Here is a 19555-nt window from a genome sequence, read left to right as displayed (position 1 = left end):
CATGTTTTTCGAAATATTGAGTTCGCTTAGAGATACGAAGCCCAGAAAATTAAATATAAAATAAAAGTGATAATTCCAAAATTAATGAAAGCTGTAATTCCAGAATTACCGCTTATAACCTACCATTGCAGCAGCAGTAACCGATCTAACAACTATGCCAGACACTTGTTGTGTTATATAGGCGTTCGACCGCAGCGCCGTAGTGATTGGTTCCATATCTCTTTATTTGCATACGAATGTCTGTACCAGTTTTTTGGCTTTTCAGTTTATAACAGAGAAAGAGATGTACCATACAAAAGTCATACTACGCACGCATGATCGTCAGTAAAGCTCATCATTGCAGGAATGAATGTCCAAAATCCACTTTGCGTGATCGAACTGAAAATGAGTCTAATATGGGGTATGGGTCCCCTCTCACAGTCAGGCATGTCGCATAGCACGACGGCATACTGGACACGAGGCATTTGAGGAATCCCTGTGGCAAATCGGTCTCGCTCCCGCAGCAACGCAGTTTTCGGTTCACTTAAACCATTGATAGTGAATACTTGATTTCGTATTCAGGAACTCAGTTGAACCCCCTATGAACATTGGCAGAGATAGACTAGAATTAATGCAATGATAGAATGCTGAATTTTCTAGAGGGAGGGCTGTTCAATTTTTTTTTTCTTTTAAAGAGGGTGGGGGGTTAAAACCAGGGTCGTCTTAAGAGCGTCATGGGCCCCCCGGGTCAAGTGATATTTCTGAAGCCCCACCTGGAAAATTTTCGAAAAATTTAACTACGTACTTCTCATTTTTTTGAGGCCCCCTATTCTCTTGATGCGCCCGGGTGGGCCCATGCGTTAAAACGAACACTGATTGTGAGACCTTAAAGTTATGAGGGCTATGTTGGCAAATGCTCCACTTGCCCAATGAAAATCGGGCCTGGATTATACGGATATCTTGGGAATACATGAGGTTCACGTATTAATAATTTGAGAAATAACACGTATTTTCAAAATTTTTGAATGGTTGACAAAACATTGAATTTGCAAGTTCGGCTTCACTTTGTTTAAAGTAGGTCCAGGGTTGTGAGATCACTGAAATTGAAATACAAGACACCGTTTGCTTCATAGAGTTCTACCTTGAAATTTTTGGAATAATTAGTTCATGCCCCCATAAGAGCGGTGCTGAAAGGACTACAACTCAGAGGCCTGGGACGAGTATAATTTTTTTTCCCACACAGTAAATTCACTATGAAAGGGCCCGCCAAAAGTCCTTCCCATCGTATGGGCCCTGCTGCTAGAGGCATACACATAATCGGGGGCCCGTGTGCTCACAAAAAACCGACCAAAATTTTTGGGGCAAAAATTGAAATATCAAAAGAAAATACCTTTTTAAAACGGGTTCTCAAACTGTGCTCCGCGATGCTCTGATTCGCCTCTAACCGGCGGCGCACCTGGCAGGTTTTTTGAAAATATCCTTTGTTAAACCGCTCTGTGAAGCCGGCGGAGCTCGTGGATAAGCACTGAATAGGGAAAAGAGGCACCGCGGGTGTGGAAAAGGTTTGAGAACCCCTGCTTAACGGTATGTGCTACAACAACAAATTTCTGTTAATTTAAAATGCTTTTTGAAAGGTGGTAACTCAAAATTTCTTAGAAAGGTAATTTTTGTACCACCACCCCCTCCGAAGGTCAATATGGGAGGGGGGTCATTGCCCCCCAGCGTGTAAGCGGAGCCTAGGAATTCGATGTATACGCGTCTGTATGGATTGGCATCATCATCATGCCCCCCCCCCCAGACTTTCAAGCCTATCTCCGTATATGGTCAGTCCTACTTACGCCACTGCCTGCTGCAAGTGAGGCCATGAATAGGGTGTTTCTTCAAATTACGGGCATCACTGTTATTGAAATCGTTTACTGCATACGCGATCATAATTATGGGAATACAGCAATACACCTCGCAATACCTCTCGTGACTGATCATTCCAAATATTTTTTTACGGCGTGAGATTCGAAAATGTTTGTTTATTGAGACGATTGTGGGTGCAGGCCCCAGATTTTCAAATAAAATAGTAGAACCTCGAACAGACTAATAGGGGCTTTAAAATGGAAGTCCCGTTTATAACAAACAATTTATAAGGGACGTCATGAAGCAAAGTCTGACCGAATTTAATTTTCCTCTTCACTGCCTAGCCCGAGGGGACTGCCTGGCGATTTAAGGCTGAAACACACTACGCTGACGTGACATGTTACCACACGTTAATGCGTGTGATATAAGTTCCACCAATGAGTTTTCTGTAGGTACGTTCACACCGTGCTAGCGTGATGTGGGAATGTGTCGGATTATGAAATCCGACGTAACACGCCTTATTACGTGTCAAAAACGAATCAAAACTCTCAGATTTTCGTCAATGGCGTGTAAGACGCCATATTTGTTTTTCTCGTTCATTTTGCTTCCTTCGTGTTTTGATAAATTTTGTTTTTTGTTCGTGTTTTTATTCATTTGGATTTTTTTCGTGCTTTCATTCATTTCTTTTTTTGTTAGCGTTTCGACGATGAAAGAGGAACTTATCGAACATGTTCGTTCAAATTCTCTGTTGTGTGACCCTCCCTACAAACGGGTCAAATTTAAAAATTTAATTTCACCGTATAAGCCGCACTTCGCGCTTTCTGCCGAGATTTGCATTTCTCGCGGCGAGGGGCGTTGGGACGCCGATAAGAATAATAAATCGCATCAAATACGCGATTTATTATTCTTGTCGGCGCCCCAACGCCGCGAGAAATACAAATCTCGGCAGAAAGCGCGAAGTGCGGCTTATACGGTGAAATTAAATTTTTCAATTCGACCCTGTCGGGATTATAAACGTAAACCACCTACCAACACCGTCTATAGTAGAAAGCCTCCGCGCGAAGCTCATGACGTCACTGAAGTCTTCCATTTCACCTCATTGTCATTGGACGTGCTGCAAAAAAAGGGTAAAGATTTCTCAAACGTCGGCCTGCTACAAGTGAATCCAATGGCTACAAGTGAAATGGACGACTTCAGTGACGTCGAAACTTCTCGCGGAGCCTTCCTGCTATAGAAGGTGTTTGCTCACCAGACAGCTTTCTTTCAAACCGAGCACAACTCAGATCTATCACCATTTATGGGCGATTTACTATGGGTGAGTTGTGCCGGAGGTATAACTGTGTGTGTAACCTAACAGTCTGAGTGCATACTAAAATCTCCCCACAGCGCAATGCTTAATGTTCTCAATGAAAAAAGTCGTAGAATCCTTTGCGTTATCTTCAGCAAAGGTTACCTCAATAACTAGCTTATCGCTTGAAGGTTTGTCGCCAAGATGGCATTATGCCATCATCCCTTAAAATAAAATTAGATTGGTAAAATGATACGACCAATTAACGATTACGCTTTTATTTAGTCTGCTCGCGCGACAATATTACCATAATATATAATTTAATAGTAATATAATGGTCATAATAATAATGATATATAATACCACAACGCAAAAAAAAAAAACTGTTTCCGATTACTTTCTTAGTAAATACACCTGTAGGCCGAACTTTATTCGGCGCGGGCCTGCGACCCGCAAACGGTTTCGCTCGGAATCTGATGGACTTTTTAACGGGGAGATCGGCTCGCATTCGCGCCTTGAAGTTGGGAACCACAGAAAACCAACTTCAGCCGACCACCACTATGGTGACGGTGGGGCTCGAACCCGGGTCCTCGGGATGGGATGGCGCGATGTTGCGAGTCCGTCACTATGACCACTCGACCACCATAGCGGATCGCCAGACAACTAGCGATCTGCATTTATGAGAATCAGAGCCGCCCCTAAGAGTGTGGGACAAGTGCGGTCTCATCGCAGGGGCGTAGCCAGAAATTTCGTTCGGGGGGGGGACCACTTTCATTTCGGGGGGGGACCAAAGTGACAGAACAATGGATTTGGCCATCTTTTTCCCTTTTTTCGGTCATTTTCTCACATTTCGGGGGGGGGGGACCAGAACCCCAAGTCCCCCCCCCGGCTACGCCCTTGTCTCATCGGGCCCTGCCTGCGTTCTGGGGACCCGCTTCTACGGTAGTAATAGTTTCTTTCATAAATTCTGGAAAAAAATCTGCATTTTCATTTAGACATTTTCACTGACAGATGGCATCGTATCACAAAAACTTGACGTACATCAAATGTGGCACAAACAGTACAAATTAATGTTTATGATGATTTTTGTTGCATGTAAAACGATCACACATTCCGATATGGTATAAAGGTAAAACTCGTCAGATGAAAATATAAGTATATTCTTTTATTATTATTAGAATTATTTTTAACTATCTTTTACAAACGAGGTCCGTTATAATGCGGTTCTACTGTAATAATTAAGGTGCAGACGTTGATTTAGCAACCGCACATAAAAAAATTTATAGGTGCTAATTTTTATATTGTTCGGTCTTCACGCTGATCTGGGATTTGTCAGAATCTGGTGTAGGGCACCTACACGAGATAAGAAAAATAATATTAATATTCTGGTAGATTTATAAGTGAAATTGTATGAATTTTTAGGCTTATTTTATTTATAAGATTGTGTCTATTGGGACTATCATTGGGAATGTGTGTGTCCTGAGTCTGTACGTAGGCCCTAACGTATTTATGTTGGCGGAGTTGTGCTTATTTCGTGCTCTGTTGTGTCGTCATTTGGCCTCCATAATTTGAAGTGAAGATGTTAACTTAGTAACTGAACCTAAATTTTTATGTTATGCTGTTAAAGTATAATGTCAACCTCTCGAACTTGAGGTCTGCGTGTTTCACCCTTCCATTCTACGCTAACGCCATCGACCAGACCAGACCAGAATTGAACGTTTCCGTCGCTGCCCAGCCTTTGCAGGCTGTCTGGCGACTTACAGATCACCAGGGGTGGTATGAGAAGGAAAAAGACAAGTTTGTGCATGTGTGTAAGGTATGTAGTGTATGTGTGTGTGTAGAGAATGAATGAGCCAGGAGAGTATTGTTTACAAATCTTCGCGAAATGAATGCTCATCGAGATAAAACACAACACAATCGAAGAACAAGGGGGAAATGTCTTAAGGGAAGTAGCTGATGATATGCTATCCAAAAACCCCAACATTATAAATATTTACATAATCGAGAGACACTGACCAGAGATGTTTGAGGTACTGTTGAACCGTCATCAGTCATATAACCATAATTAAGAACGTCAAAGAAAAAGTTATAATGAAGACATGACACATACCATCTCTGTATTGTAATAACATCAGTTTCAACACGACACGAACCCAATGCACCATTTTATGCAAGCTCAATTTATGAATAAATGAGAAAAATTATTAATTGCGAAAAAAAAACAAAAAAAAAAAAACACACATATAAATGCCTCTGAATTGCAATCACAGCATCCGCAATATCAAACAAAACTGATATTAGATTGATAAATTGTTTTGAAAAAAAAAAAAAATCAAAATCATGAAAATGTTCTGCAAATTACATCAATTCGTCACCCAATCCACGCTCAGCAAGTCCATTGGCCTAGTGTGTACTGTGGGTATTCTAGGGTCATAATAGACAATTTCTCTAAGATGCGGGTGTTCAGAAGATCGTAGCCTGTCAAAATGAGCATTGGCAAGCTCCTTGATATAGTCCAAGATTAGTGGTAAGTCAAGATCTTTACGGATGTTTTTTCCTCTCACATACCAGGGGGCTCTGGTAAACTGACGAAGAATGATGTTCTGCTGTGTCTGTAAACGTTTCATATTTGCAAGACTGGCATGAGCCCACACTGGGGCAGCATATGTCAGAATAGGACGAATAATAGTTTTAAAAAGAATTACTTTATTCCTCAACGTTAGCCTGGCCTGTGGGAATGTGATTCTGGATAGCATCCCAACTGCTTGTGAGGCCTTATTTCTTACGTACATCACCTGAGGAGAAAATGAGAGCGACTTATCTAGTATACAACCTAGATACTTGACTTGGAGTTTTCTCGTCAACACCGTATTGCCGATGTATATGGGAGTTCTTGGAAACTTGTACCGTCTTGTGAAGAGAATATATTGACATTTTTGATGATTCAACTTTATATCGTTGTCTTGGCACCAGTCCTCAACGTCTTCAGTTGATTCTTGTAAATTTTCAATACATTTTTTCCCTTTTTTGTGATTGGTCAACAGGATGGCATCGTCAGCAAATAGACCAAGCATTCCGCGCTGAGGAGCTGGGAAGTCATTGATGTATAGCGCAAAGAGCAGTGGTCCCAAACAAGAACCCTGCGGGACAGACGCTCTTATTGGTCTAACAGTTGAGAGACAGTTGCCATTTTTGACTTGGAATCTTCGATTGGAAAGGTAACTGTTTAAAAAGATGATGAAATAGTCAGGCAAACCCAGGTCAATTAGTTTGGATAATAAGGTCGTGTGATTCGTTTTGTCGAAGGCCTTACATATATCCAGACAGAGAGCACAGACATGTTCCTTGTAGTTGAACGCAGTCATCACGAACTCTGTGCAGCTGAGTAACGCAAGAATGCCCCGCCTGAATCCGTGCTGCTCACTTCGAAGAATGCTGTTGAAGGACAGGAAAGCGTCAAGACGTGAAATATAGATACGTTCAAAGACTTTAGAAATGTTACTGAGTAAGCTGATAGGTCTGAAGTTTTGAGAGAAAAGTGGGTCAGTTCCAGATTTATGAAGAGGTTTGACAATAGAAAGTTTCCAGACATTAGGAAAATAGCTTGTCTGAAGCATGCTATTAAATATATTAGTGAATGATTTGAGGATAGAAAGAGGAAGATTTTTAAGAGCGAGATTTGAAATTTCATCATGACCTGAAGCTTTTTTAGTTTTGAGTTTGTTAATCATGCCCCTGATTTCGTCAACATTGGTCAAACCGGCAGCACCCATTCCGCGCAAGGCATCCGAGCGAACTCTATCCAGGAATTCTTGAACTTTTCCATGATGAGCTGAAGCAATACTTCGAGATTGCAGACTGTTTGGCATGAATTGCTTTTCATAGTTATCAGCAAACGTTTCAACAATCTCTTCATTTGTATACAACAGTTGACCTTGTTCGTTTGTAATTTTGTCCACCGCTGGAGATTTTCGTTTACAGATTTTCCACGCCTTCCAAAGTGAGCCATCGGATGCTGTGGCCTCCTCAATGAAGTGGGTGAATCTCTCATTGACATATTCAGTTGTTTCTTGTCTTATTTCCTTTTCTAGTCTGTTTAGAGTGGTTTTGTCAGACCGTCTTCTAAATCTTTGCCAGAGTTTTCGGACCCGGTTTTTTAGTCTGATTTTGTCCCGTAATTCTTCCGAAATGCCAAATCTGTTTTCTTTTGCCTTAATCTTCCTGGTAGAGGCTTGAATAGCTGTTTTAATTTGTTCAGTCACATCAACTACTGCATTTTCAATACAGTTTGTCGTCAATTCCGCTGAGTTCCACACTGGTAATGTTTCCAGCGTAGAGCGGAAGATTTCCCAGTTGGTAACCAGTTGATATGGAATATCCTTTGGTCTAGTTATATCGATGGTGAAAATAATAGGGTTGTGAGTTGAATTAAGTTTGTAACGCCATCGATAAATATGATTTTTGTAACTAATACATTGTTTTCAAAATTTATATCAATTGATAATAATTTTTGAATATATCTATTATTTCTACTATTTTTTAGAAATACTGCAATTTGCCACTCGGCAGCTCAGCTCGTTAGTTGATGTTAACACTGGTCTAGATTTCTTAAACCAGTAGCGCAGAATCTTTTTTTCAGTTCGCGGGCCAGATATGCAATATGCCTAATGCGCATGGGCCAGAAACTGGTATACATATAGGGTGATCTTATGACTCGTATTTTACGGGACGTTCTCATTTTTTTTTTGGCCGTTCAGACATTTTACAAAAGTGTCCCGTTTTTTTTTTTTTTTTCGTACTTTCGATGAATGTTACTTGAATTTTTCTTTCTGAAAAATCAAGGCTAGAGATTATTTCCCCCATAAAATATTAATTATATTCGGGAAATCGTGATTGTAATTATCGAATTAATTCCAGTCAATATTCATGTAGTCAGTGCCGTCTTAAGGCATGGGCCCACCCGGGCACCTCAAGCGAAAAGGGGCCTCACAAAAATGAGATCTGGTTGAAATTTTCGGTAATTTGTTTGCTAGGGCCTCTGAAAAATCAATTGGCCCGGGGGCCCATGATACTCTTAAGACGGCCCTGCATGTAGTAGCCATATTCGTCAAACTATGTAAAATAGTTTTTTTTTTTGTTGTACATTAATGCAAACCGCTGTAGATTGAAATGTAGCGTTCCAACAAAATTTCCCGTCATTTTTCAGCGATATAGGGCAACTTTTGACAATATTTTTTCTTTTGGCATTAATTGGCCGTGCCCCATATTTTCCCGAAAGGATCCCAATTTTCTCGTATTCCTATCGAGAAAATATCATCGCCATAGGTATAGTCCTCCTACCACGAGATGAGATTTGGCTACGGCACGTCATGTGAAACGATTCTATTTTATCCTAGAAGGATATGCCAATCGTGAAAGCTCAGTCACTGATGAACTTTTCTCGATGTGCAATCGTTTTAAGAAAAAAAAATTGAATAAAATCATCCGACGTGACATGACGCTGCGAAAATTCATCTCGTGGTCGGCGGACTATATATATTGTACAAGATATACAGAAGACTGGATGTTGTGAAGATATTTATTATTTTAGATGTTAATTTTTTAGGAAGGAAAAAACTCATCTATGCCTCTACCGGGAGGTGAACCCGGGTCACTCGATTGCCGGACGAGTGCTCTGACTACTAAGCTACAGAGGAGATAGAGATTTTCCTTCGCTAGAGCGTTTTCAGAGCACTCCTCCGGCAATCGAGGGACCCGGGTTCGACTCCCGGTAGAGGCAGAGATGAGTTTTTTCCTTCCTTAAAAAATTAACATCTAAAATAATAAATATCTTCACAACATCCAGTCTTCTGTATATCTTGTATTAACAAGTGGAGAGCGACATTCATGTCATATATATATTGTGTTGTGGTATAGATACTTTTCTACAGGAACATCTTTCGCGGGCAGGATAGAAACCCTTGGAGAGCCGCATTTGGCCCGGGGGCTGGACGTTGTGCACCCCTATCTTGACTCTTTCCATAGCACATCATAAATCACTAAACCCCCCCCCCCCCCCACCCTTTCAAATACCTTTTTTAATTAAATACGATTTCTTCCGATTTTTCTCCTTGAACCTTCATTTGTATATCGGGGTGCCGTAGATATACTCGCCTTCATCACTCTGCCAATTAAATGCAGTACTTCATTGAAGCCATGGTTCGTATAGGAGAACAGGGATGACGACAATTTAAGAGTCATCTCACGCCATCTCTAAGATGGCAGAGAATTTAGAAATGTGACTGGAAGCACATAATTTCCCCAGGAAATAACAGCCACCTCCACAGGAACATATCATATATCAATGATAGTTGATGGTTAACCTAAATAATATGTGACAATATGGTGATATACAGGGTGGGCAAAAAGTCTGTATAAACTTTGAAAATTCTTAAAAACCGGAAAAATAACCGAAATAAAAAACGGTTTTCAGGGTTAGCATCGCTAGGTCACGGGAATTTTTTCGAGACAGGAAAAACCTAAAAAAACAGCCGATAGGCGGCGCTGGTACGAGCGACTTCGGTGGAAATATGCAAATGAGACTGCTATAAGAACTTGCGCTCCTAATCCACAATCAGTTCACCGTTGTAAATCGTGTATGTATACCTGCTGCATTCTGCCGTTGCTAGATTTGTGACTCGTCTGCAATGTGTTATCCCCTGTGGTGGTGCACATATTGCTGTGATAACCCAAGTAGCACAAAGATATAGATCTATATCGTAAAATTTCAGTTTCCAATTTAGATCTATATCGGGCCACGATATCGTTCTGGCTAAAAAAGGCATAGTCGGAGATAAATAGATCTATATCGTGAATGTGATATATTCAAATACTTCAAATTTTGGACGATAGATGGCGCCCTTTCGGAAGAAATAATTTAAAAAAAAAGTGTAATTATCTAATTATCTGGAGGTGGGTGGGTTTGAACCCATGTACTCTGAACTCTTCCGATCTCTAACACCGTATCTTACCAACTCACCACTACAGTACTGGCTATCGGTTGTTGTTATAACATTAATTCACAACTGATCTGTTTTTTTACTTGTATTTTCAATCAAATTTATTCATTTTCATGTATGCACAAAAATTACAAAAGGAATTGAAGGCAATATTTTTTATTTAAGGGCTGTATCTTTTCTGTATCTGATATATATCTTTGTCAGGTTCACGATATAGATGTATGTCATGTTCAGGATATAGAGCTATGTCGTCTTTGATAGATCTATATCAGGTCTATATCGAGAATCTGATATAGATCTTTGTCAGGTGCACGATATAGATCTATGTTTTTCAAACTATATTAAAATAATTTATAGTCCCAAGTTGTTGTCCTTCAAAGTAGAGATTATTCACATGGAATCTAATATATATTCGGCTGAAAAATTAAAGACTTGATCGATTAACATCATAAATAATTTGCACCATATAAGACGAGATCGTTCTATATCATAGTTATGGCATCTGATATTCCTCTGGCATTTCGATATATAACGATATGGTCCAAATATTGTACTATATCGTTGTGCTACTGGAGAAACGATATGGAGGCATTCTATTCGTTATTTGCATATCTTTTCTTTGACTTGCGTACGTCAGCGCCACCCATCGGCTGTTTTTTAGTTATTTTTTCCCGTCTTAAAAAACTTCCCGTGACCTAGCGATGCTAACCTGCAAACCGTTTTTTTATTTTGATTATTTTTTTTGGTTTTTATGAATTTTTAAAATTTTCTACAGACTTATTGCCCACCTTGTATGAATAAATTATGATAAAGTTACAATATGATGAGTAAAATTATTGATAAATAAATAATTAGGGTTATATATAATTAAAAACAAAATTACAGATGGTTGTTTTTAAGCAACCATTTTGCCATTGACTGATCAATATCTCTACCTAAGTAGAGAAACCAAGACGAAGACGACGAGAGCTCAGTGCTCAGTACTTCGCACCAACTAGCAACGGCAATAAATATTTACAATGACATGTAGGCTATGCAGTGTATCAATTCTGGCAGTACCGGAATGAAGAGGACCAGCCATGTAATACCTCTCCAGCGTGGTCCAACCCTTCCGGGTAAATGGCTTACATCCCACCAGGGACAGAGCCTGGACTACGACTGGCCTTTAAGCCATGTAATACAGTCCCGGAATGCACGTCGAAGTCCCGGAACATTGGTTCTGGACATCTCGAGAAAATTTTTAGGCTTTTAAAGTCTAAACGTATCAAAGCTATTGGAGATTTCACGAAGATGTTTACAGTCAGAGTTATGTAGAGAATCATGGCACTTTCTGGAGAGCCTTTTGTGGCATAATTCATGATTGTTTCAAACTTGGTATCTCTGCGTATATGTCTATTACTGATGAACCAGGAGACCCGTGTGTGTGTGTGGGGTAAAACTTTGGAGTGTTACGTTTTGGAAATTTCAAGAACAATATTAGTATTCTTAGCATACGTTCAGGCAGGAATTCAGCTGTTTAACAGTTCTATAGATATATTTAGGCTACTCCTAAGTCCTATCTAAATTTTCTCTAATATGAAATTTATTCAGTTCCATTATTTAAGGTAATTAATATTATATATTATTCTTCATTTTAATAGATTGTGCACATGAAATTAGAGCTGGCACCCCCAGTTTTTGTTATACAATCGAGAATCCCGTTTTAACAAACACTTTTCTAATCCCTCTAGATAAGTTCACATGGAAGCAATGCAAAAACCTGGAATTCCTTTATATTGAAATTTTGTTATAACAGTGATTTCTCAACTAAATATATATATATTATTTCCAATTTATGTTTCCGTTAATTTCATTTATATTTTCAACTTAATTTATATTTCTATTATAATGAACGCTTGGAGTTCGTTATAACGGGATTCAACTGTCGCTGATTACGATATGTAAATGATGAACTTTATTATTTATTCTCATATAGGCTCAAAAGCATTCATGTTTGATTGACAGTTACTAAAAGATGACGACATTCACAGATTCTCAAGCGATTCCTCCTCTCGGGTTTGCTCCACATGAGTTGAAATTATATTTGCAGGTACCATTTGCTTATCTATGAAGTTGAATTCATTCTTTTTTTTTTTAAATTCTTGAGTCAGGTTAATGGTTTCCCCGCTGGTGGGATACACACATTTTGCCACCGTTCTTCCCATTCTAGTATAATTTTCTTGACCACTCATTCCTCAAGTCAACTGCCCTAGGCTACAACCTGCCTGCCCCCCCCCCTCCCCAAACCTCAAAATCACTCATTTGATCACTCTCTCTGATTTAATTTTGGTCATTCATATGCATGCACACTGATTTGGTCACTCACATGCTTGCACTCGAGCTGCTTTGCTCTTTTGGTTTTTCATTCACACCAAACTAGCCCCTCACTCTCTAGGTCACCCTTATGTTTACACACTCAGTGGGTCACTCTTTTTGGTCAATCACATTCTTTTGGTCACCCACATGTTTGCAAACTCTCTAGATCACTCTTTTGGTCACCCCTATGCCTTCACACACACACACTCTCTCTTTGTCACTCTTTTGGTCATTTCACATGCATGCTCACTGATTTGCTCATTCATATGCTTGAACATGCACCAGATCATTCTTTTTCTGTTAGTCGCTTCATTAATCTGGTCCCTTGCTCTCTAGGGCACGCTTTCTATCACTCACATGCTTGCGAACTCTCCAGGTAACTCTTTTGGTCGCTTATCAACATTATTAACGACAGAAATGAATTACCTTTTGGGTGAGACAATATACTGGGGGAAAAACCAACGTAGGTTTACCAAAAATTAGAGTTAGAGAACAGTTCCAATTTAGTTTTCTAATTAACCCAAAATGAACCCACAGCTAGAGCTATTCTCTAATTTTAGGTACACCTACGTTAATTTTTCCCTAGTATATTGTTAACAACGCTTATTAGCATGGTCCCTTGCTCTTTTGTCAGAGGCAGATATATGGTTTTACACAAATTGTGCTGTCCTTCTCCCATTTTAGAAATTTTCCTGACCACTCATTCCTCAAATTTTCCGCCCTTTCGAACTTGCCACCCTAGGCTATAGCCCACTCAGCCCCCCCCTCCTCCTCCTCGCCCCTCCTGCAAATACGTATCTGACTGTCTGCTGATGGATTAGTGAGCTCCATATGCTTCTCTTGTAAGGTTCCCAGAAACTGTTGAAGCAGAATCTTAGGCAGAGGAGAAGTTGGGAAAGTAAATCTGTGTGCGCGTTTATGTATATTTCAATGCTGCCATCCATTTCTGAATTCATAGTTTACAAAATTTCACTTATGATCGCCAGTAGATTGGAAATTTTGTTAAAGTCCCAAAGCAATTTCATCTACTAGCCACCACCTCTTGATGCTCTACATTATGTATTTGGTTCACACATTCAAAGAAACTGATGGTGCTACGTTAAGGTTCGCCTTTGATCATTGCCTAATAATACAGATGTGATTTTGTTTGAACTTGAAGTTTGATACAGTTTGCAGAGAGCATGCCTCTTTTTTTTTTTTTCCTACTCATATCAATGATTGAATGAGAATTTTGTTTTCAGGGTCTGCATAGCGATATATTGAAAGATGTCGACCAGAAATTATTCAAAGCAATTGAAGGATTACTCTTCGAAGTGGAAACAAGGCAGAGCAAACAAGCTCACAGTGAAAGTCCGAGCAAAAGCAAACCAAAGTATGTTTAATTTTTTTTTTAATAATTTGTCAAAATGTAAGTAGACTTTAATGGATTCCATTTGATGGTAACTCGTCATTGTGCTCCAACTAGGGCTACCAGATTCGAAAAAAGGACGCCGGCACATGTACCCTTAATAACGTCATTGTTCCCAACAGATGACACCAATATACTGACCAATAAAACTCGCCACACAACAATAATTTTTCCCAACTAAAACAAACCCTCTAAAAAAGAAGCAAAAGCAGAAGAAAATTCTGGGAATTTCGACGGCTATTGGTTAATGCGTGTAAAACAACAAATCCATATCAATGAGGAGATATATATTCCATAGTGGGAAAAAAATATCCAGGAAAAAAAGAAGGAAAATAATTCCAAAAACCGGAAAAGGAGGACAAAAACGAGAATTTTCCGAAACGTAGGAAGACACCTGAAACGACACGATAAAGGAGGAAGTCTGGTAACCCTACTCCAACCATGGGTTTGTCCTACAAATACTTCTATATTCTCCATCAGGACTATATTGGTCATTGAAATACAAAAATGGTATCTTTATTTCGTCAAACTTCTTTTCTTATAGATCAGATCGAATCAAGCCGGTAGAACTCCCTCCAAAGATTTTTATTCCTCGGAACTCCACCTTGACGTGAGTATTTATTTAAAATCTACTGTTACACTAATCTGTGAATAGCCACTACAGTATATGAATTTAAGTATGGGTACGTGATGCTAATGTGAAAATATGTCATTACAGAGATTTGTGGCAAGTTGCTCATATGCGTTCAGTGTACAATTTCTGCGTGTCTCTCCTGTGTCTTCTATATCTGAACATAACTATGTTTTACACCATTGATTCCGAAAAGTGAGTTATGTTTTCTTATATATTTATTTATTTATTTATTGATGTGCGATTATGTTTACCTTTAAACAAGACAAATGCTTCCAAACACTGTTTTGTCAGTGAATTTCAAACAATCTGTATTAATTTTCTTTTATAAACTTCATCTTCATAGCTTTTATTCACAATATATATATATATATATATATATATATTCACAGATTTAATACTTGCTTAGAAATACAGGGTTCGTTCAAAAGTATCTGATCATAATTTTTTGAGCATAAACCAATAATGTCAGGGAGACGTGGCTTGGTGCACATATGTAGGCAATCCTAGTACACATGCTTGAATTTTTTCAGCTTCTGTAGGCAGACCAGCAATGCATGAGGGAGTGTAAGTGAGCATCGTAAAGGGCAGCAAGAAAAAAACTTGAACAACGCTACTGCATTGAATTTTATTTGAAGCTTGGTGATTCCTGAGTGGAAACAATCTGCAAGATTCAACAGACCTCTGGCGACGAAACAATGGGCACCAAAGCGATAAAGAAGTGGTACAATCACTTCATAGATGGCCGAACATTAATTTGGAGTGAAGCATGTTCTGGTAAGCCCTCAACATCCAGAAATGAGATCATTATCGACCGAATGAGGACACTGGTGATGCAGGATCACTGCATCATGATCGGAAAATTTGCATTCAAGGTGAGCGTTAGCAAGTCATTCCATTTCGACTGACAATTTGGTCTTCAGGAGATACAATGTCAAAGACATGATGACCGTCGTCTTTGACTCCGGTGGCGTGATTCATCACAAGTATGCACTGCACGGCACAATCTGTAACGTTACCAAATTGGGCCCCGTGGAAATCGTCTTTATTCTAGTCATTGTTTTACCTTTGTCTCCGGGATCGACCGGTAGGATCGTGTGTCCGCCGATCGGTCTCCAATTTGTTATGTTTGGATGTCAGATTTAATATTATAATGTTTACAGTATTTCCTTTTCTCATGAAGTTATGTAAATCAGATACAAGCTAATACCGCACCTTCTATGTTGTGATTGGTTCTTCAGTAAGGCATTGTGGGAATGCTGCTATATAAAAGCCAGCTAGAGATGTGCTGACTCACTACCTACTTACTGACTCTCGCTACCTACCTACTTCCTCACCTACGACTAACGACCGACTTAATCAGTAAGGCGTCACGCCCTGTCATGGTGTGAGCCAGATCGTCTCATAAGTAACGATGAAGTTACAATAGTAGAAGTGTGCCTTGGCACTTATCTCGTCTCATCGCACGTAAGGTTTCAATGTCGTCGTGATCCAGTGATCGGTTAGTGGTCAGACCGGCCACCCGTGGACTTTCATCTCCAGTTCCATGTGCAGTGGCTGAGCTTTCATCTCAACGTGTGTTTACACCAAAGTCGTCTGAAGCTGGTGACGACGAGTCTTTGGCTGTGTGGCAGACACCTGGGAGTATCTACCGGACGATGTGATAAGACGTGAAAACCTGGACAACGGCGGTGAGATCGATTCATATTTTTGTTTCATTGTGACAGTGAGAGAAAAGACTAACTGTGATAATTGTGATAAAACGTTAATTAATAGTTTAACATATAAAAGGGCCTGTGATAATAGTGATTACGCTGATTAATGGTTTAACAATATAATTGAATAAATGTTATAGTTCTATCTAAACTTTGTCTGTTCCATTGTTGTCATCCACTCAATGTTTACTGGGGGAAAAAATATTAAAGAACCGGGAGGTAACGATCAAGAACGTTACAAATCATCCCCAAGGAGTACTACCAACAGGTTCTGCATTGCAAATGGCAGCTTTATCGCGATTAATGCAGCAGCGTTGTTCAAGTTTTTCCTGCCATTTCCCTGTATTTAGAATGTTGGTAAGACAATACAGTTGAACATTTTTAATTGGATACCATTGGGACTTCAAAAAACATTTTCTTAAACATTTATCTACTTATCCAGTCATGAAGAACACAGGAAATTGCTTTATTAAGTTTATTCTGTATTTTATTGCAAAATAAAGCATTTACAAGCTTTTTGGGTTGAACTTTTTCTACAATATCAGTTTTTACATATTTTTTGCAGTTACTTTTCTGCCTATACGATGTGCATTGTTACTTTCCGAACAAACCTTGTGCATGGGTGGAGATACGAGGGGAGCATGGAAGCATTGCCCCCCCCCCAACGTCAAAGGTGGAGCTGACCAGGGCCGCAACTAGGGGGGAGAGCAAGCGGATGTGGTGTCCCGGGCGTTGGACTGGGGGGGGGGGTGCCAAATTCACCCTTTAACTGCTCCTACATTACATGAGGATGCTAGAATACATGCTTGCCCCGCGTGACGAAGTATCTAGTTACGGCCCTGTAGCCGACTGATTGAATGTATATTTGTATATATGAATTGACATCATCATTCCCCCCCCCCCCCCCCGTCTAGTCCATCTCCCATCTCTGATCTTTTGTATACCGTAGAGTATTGATATTACAAATAGCGTAACTTTTTTTCTGTAGAAATGCTCAATTTTCTTATTAATTTACTATAAATTGGAAATTATTTTTTCATTGATGAATTTTTTTCTACAAGGAATTTTTTGATTGAATAGAGTGACTGCACTAAATAGGGGCATGCAACTGCGTATATAGGACTATTGAATTTGAAATTATTGCGATTATCTCTAACAAGATGTTAGTTATTTTCAGGCTCAAAGAACATCTCTCAACAGTTTCATGGACTTTTGGGAAATTTGAAATTGTGACATCAGTCTGGTTTGGCATGATGGGCAGTATTCTGTTTCTGATGTATCCTACATTCAAGTTTTGGGCCACATCAAGGAAGCCATCGAAAAATACTGGTAGGGAATAAAAAATATTCATAACTGTTACATTTTATGGATGTAATGAAAAGTGATCTTGAATATATGAATCATCTAGTGGCCGAAGCTTTCATTACTTTTTGAGGACCTTCCCTCATGTTACTTGTACATTGAGTATTTGTTGAAACCTATGTTTTTTTTCTAGGGTTATATGACTATCTTTTTGTTGTCCTGTTTGTGGTCTTCCAATTAAGTCTACTGATCATTCCAGCCAAGATCACTGTGGATATGAATATCCCGATAGTGTCGAGTTTTATCATCCTTGCTGAGCAAGTACGATAATACTGTAGCATGCTTTCACTTGAATATTCATTGCTGATTGATTGTATTCATTTCTGTGCCATTTTCTCTTATGTCTCGTGCTGTATTTGAAAAAATACTAATCTGCATCATTTCAATTTTTAGACCCGCCTTATGATGAAGTGTCATGCATTTGTTCGAGAAAATGTTCCTCGCGCATTGCAATACAAGCCACATCAAGGTAAAACTAATCTTTTTTTTTTTTTGTTATGTTCTCAGCAGGGTCGCAAGTAGGGGGAGCAGGCGGAAGGTAGGGAGGGGGCACAAATTTCATTCGGAAACTTTCAGCATTACAAGGGGGCGTCAACATGCGCGCTTGCCCAGGGTGACCAAGCATCTAGTTGCGGCCCTGGTGCTCAGTACAAAACCATGCACTACCATAGGAAAATTAATTCATTTTAACAGAATTCATTGTAAAGTAATTTTTTTTTTGCAGTTCTTTTTATTTGTAGAAATTTCTTAAATACTTTTATATGTATAAGCTATGTACTACTGGATAGTTTGTAACTCTCATCTCATCTTTTCATCAACAGATGTGTCTAGCACACTTTTATGAATAGATATTTATAATTGGTACTTTTTATAACTTCTGGATCATTTTAGATGGCGATGAGTCAGATTATTACAGCCCATATCCTGATTCAGGGAAGTTGCTGTACTTCATTTTTGCTCCTACTTTGGTGTATAGGGATTCATACCCAAGGTGAGCCAAAATTGGTCAATTCATTTCGGTGGGAGGTATGCTTTGTCTATGTAATTGAATCTAGTATTTTAAAATTAAACTTGCACTAGGACCTCAATAAGTAGGTATCCGACCCTTGTTTCTTCAGAACCATGTCAGCAAAAGTCCATTTTTGGCTCTTGCAGCTTATATGAGTACACAGCACGTAAAGTTTTTTTTTCATTTTTGCAGAGATCTCACTGTTTCTTATGCAGAAAAAACTATCCGCACTAATAATATATACAGTGTGAGATATAATTATAAGACACTCTTAAATTTTAGTGAAATCACAAGAAGGAGCAAAGTAAAAAATATCAAAAACTTCAAGCCGTTTTATGACTGCAAAAAATAACTTTATACCAAATATTGGAAATTTAAAAAAATATTTTCACGTTATTTTATGGAGAAACAAAATGAACAAAATTAGAAGATACCTACTGATTTTTGGGGAAAAATAAAATTCAAACAAATTACATATAAACTTACCAAAATCAAACCAAGCAGGGTTTTTCTTGATTTTTCATGAATTTGATGTTATTTGCAGAACTTAAAAATCTAGAAATTGTTTGCTGTGATCACTGAAATTGTAAGGCAGATTTTGTGTTTCTGGATGATATTTTGCTCCTTAATGAGACAGATCACAAACATTGCGCTTTGATGGGGCAGACAAGCATAGGATGCGCCGAGATCGTTTTTCTACCACATCACATATTCCACAGTTTAAAAAAATTTGTGACGGCACATTGAGAACATCCAATTTTATTTGCTATATACATTTTAGAAACACCGGTGCCACGCAATAGCAAAATTGCACGAATTTCACTTTTTTTGCAGCACTGTACCCTTTGGCATTTTTTCTACTGATGAGGTACTTGTAATGAGGAAATATTTTGCTTAGTTTGTTATCCAGTAACGAAAAAAAAATGATTTGCATAAAGTAACGCAGTTGTACACTACATTGA

General features: G+C 39.0%; 1 protein-coding gene across 5 annotated transcripts in view; it reads left to right on the top strand.

Moving 5' to 3' along the window:
* The window catches only part of LOC149084638 (sterol O-acyltransferase 1-like), a 53252-nt gene that overhangs the window by 21900 nt on the left and 11797 nt on the right, over positions 1 to 19555 (top strand). For all 5 annotated transcript variants that reach the window (XM_089235032.1, XM_089235028.1, XM_089235029.1 and 2 more), the window contains exons 2-9: positions 12089 to 12202; positions 13710 to 13840; positions 14421 to 14486; positions 14595 to 14702; positions 17400 to 17551; positions 17718 to 17845; positions 17978 to 18053; positions 18476 to 18575. In XM_089235032.1, the coding sequence (XP_089091158.1) occupies positions 12128 to 12202; positions 13710 to 13840; positions 14421 to 14486; positions 14595 to 14702; positions 17400 to 17551; positions 17718 to 17845; positions 17978 to 18053; positions 18476 to 18575 (836 nt within the window). In that variant the 5' untranslated portion in view covers positions 12089 to 12127. The remainder of the gene's footprint in view (positions 1 to 12088; positions 12203 to 13709; positions 13841 to 14420; positions 14487 to 14594; positions 14703 to 17399; positions 17552 to 17717; positions 17846 to 17977; positions 18054 to 18475; positions 18576 to 19555) is intronic.

Source organism: Pholcus phalangioides, unplaced genomic scaffold (assembly GCF_987345545.1).
Source record: "Pholcus phalangioides strain wild (caught in Gottingen) unplaced genomic scaffold, Ppha-v1.0 ptg000008l_1, whole genome shotgun sequence".
Classification (NCBI taxonomy): Eukaryota; Metazoa; Arthropoda; class Arachnida; order Araneae; family Pholcidae; genus Pholcus; species Pholcus phalangioides.
Note: the sequence above shows the minus strand (reverse complement) of the source record. Positions and strands in the feature narration are given on the sequence as shown.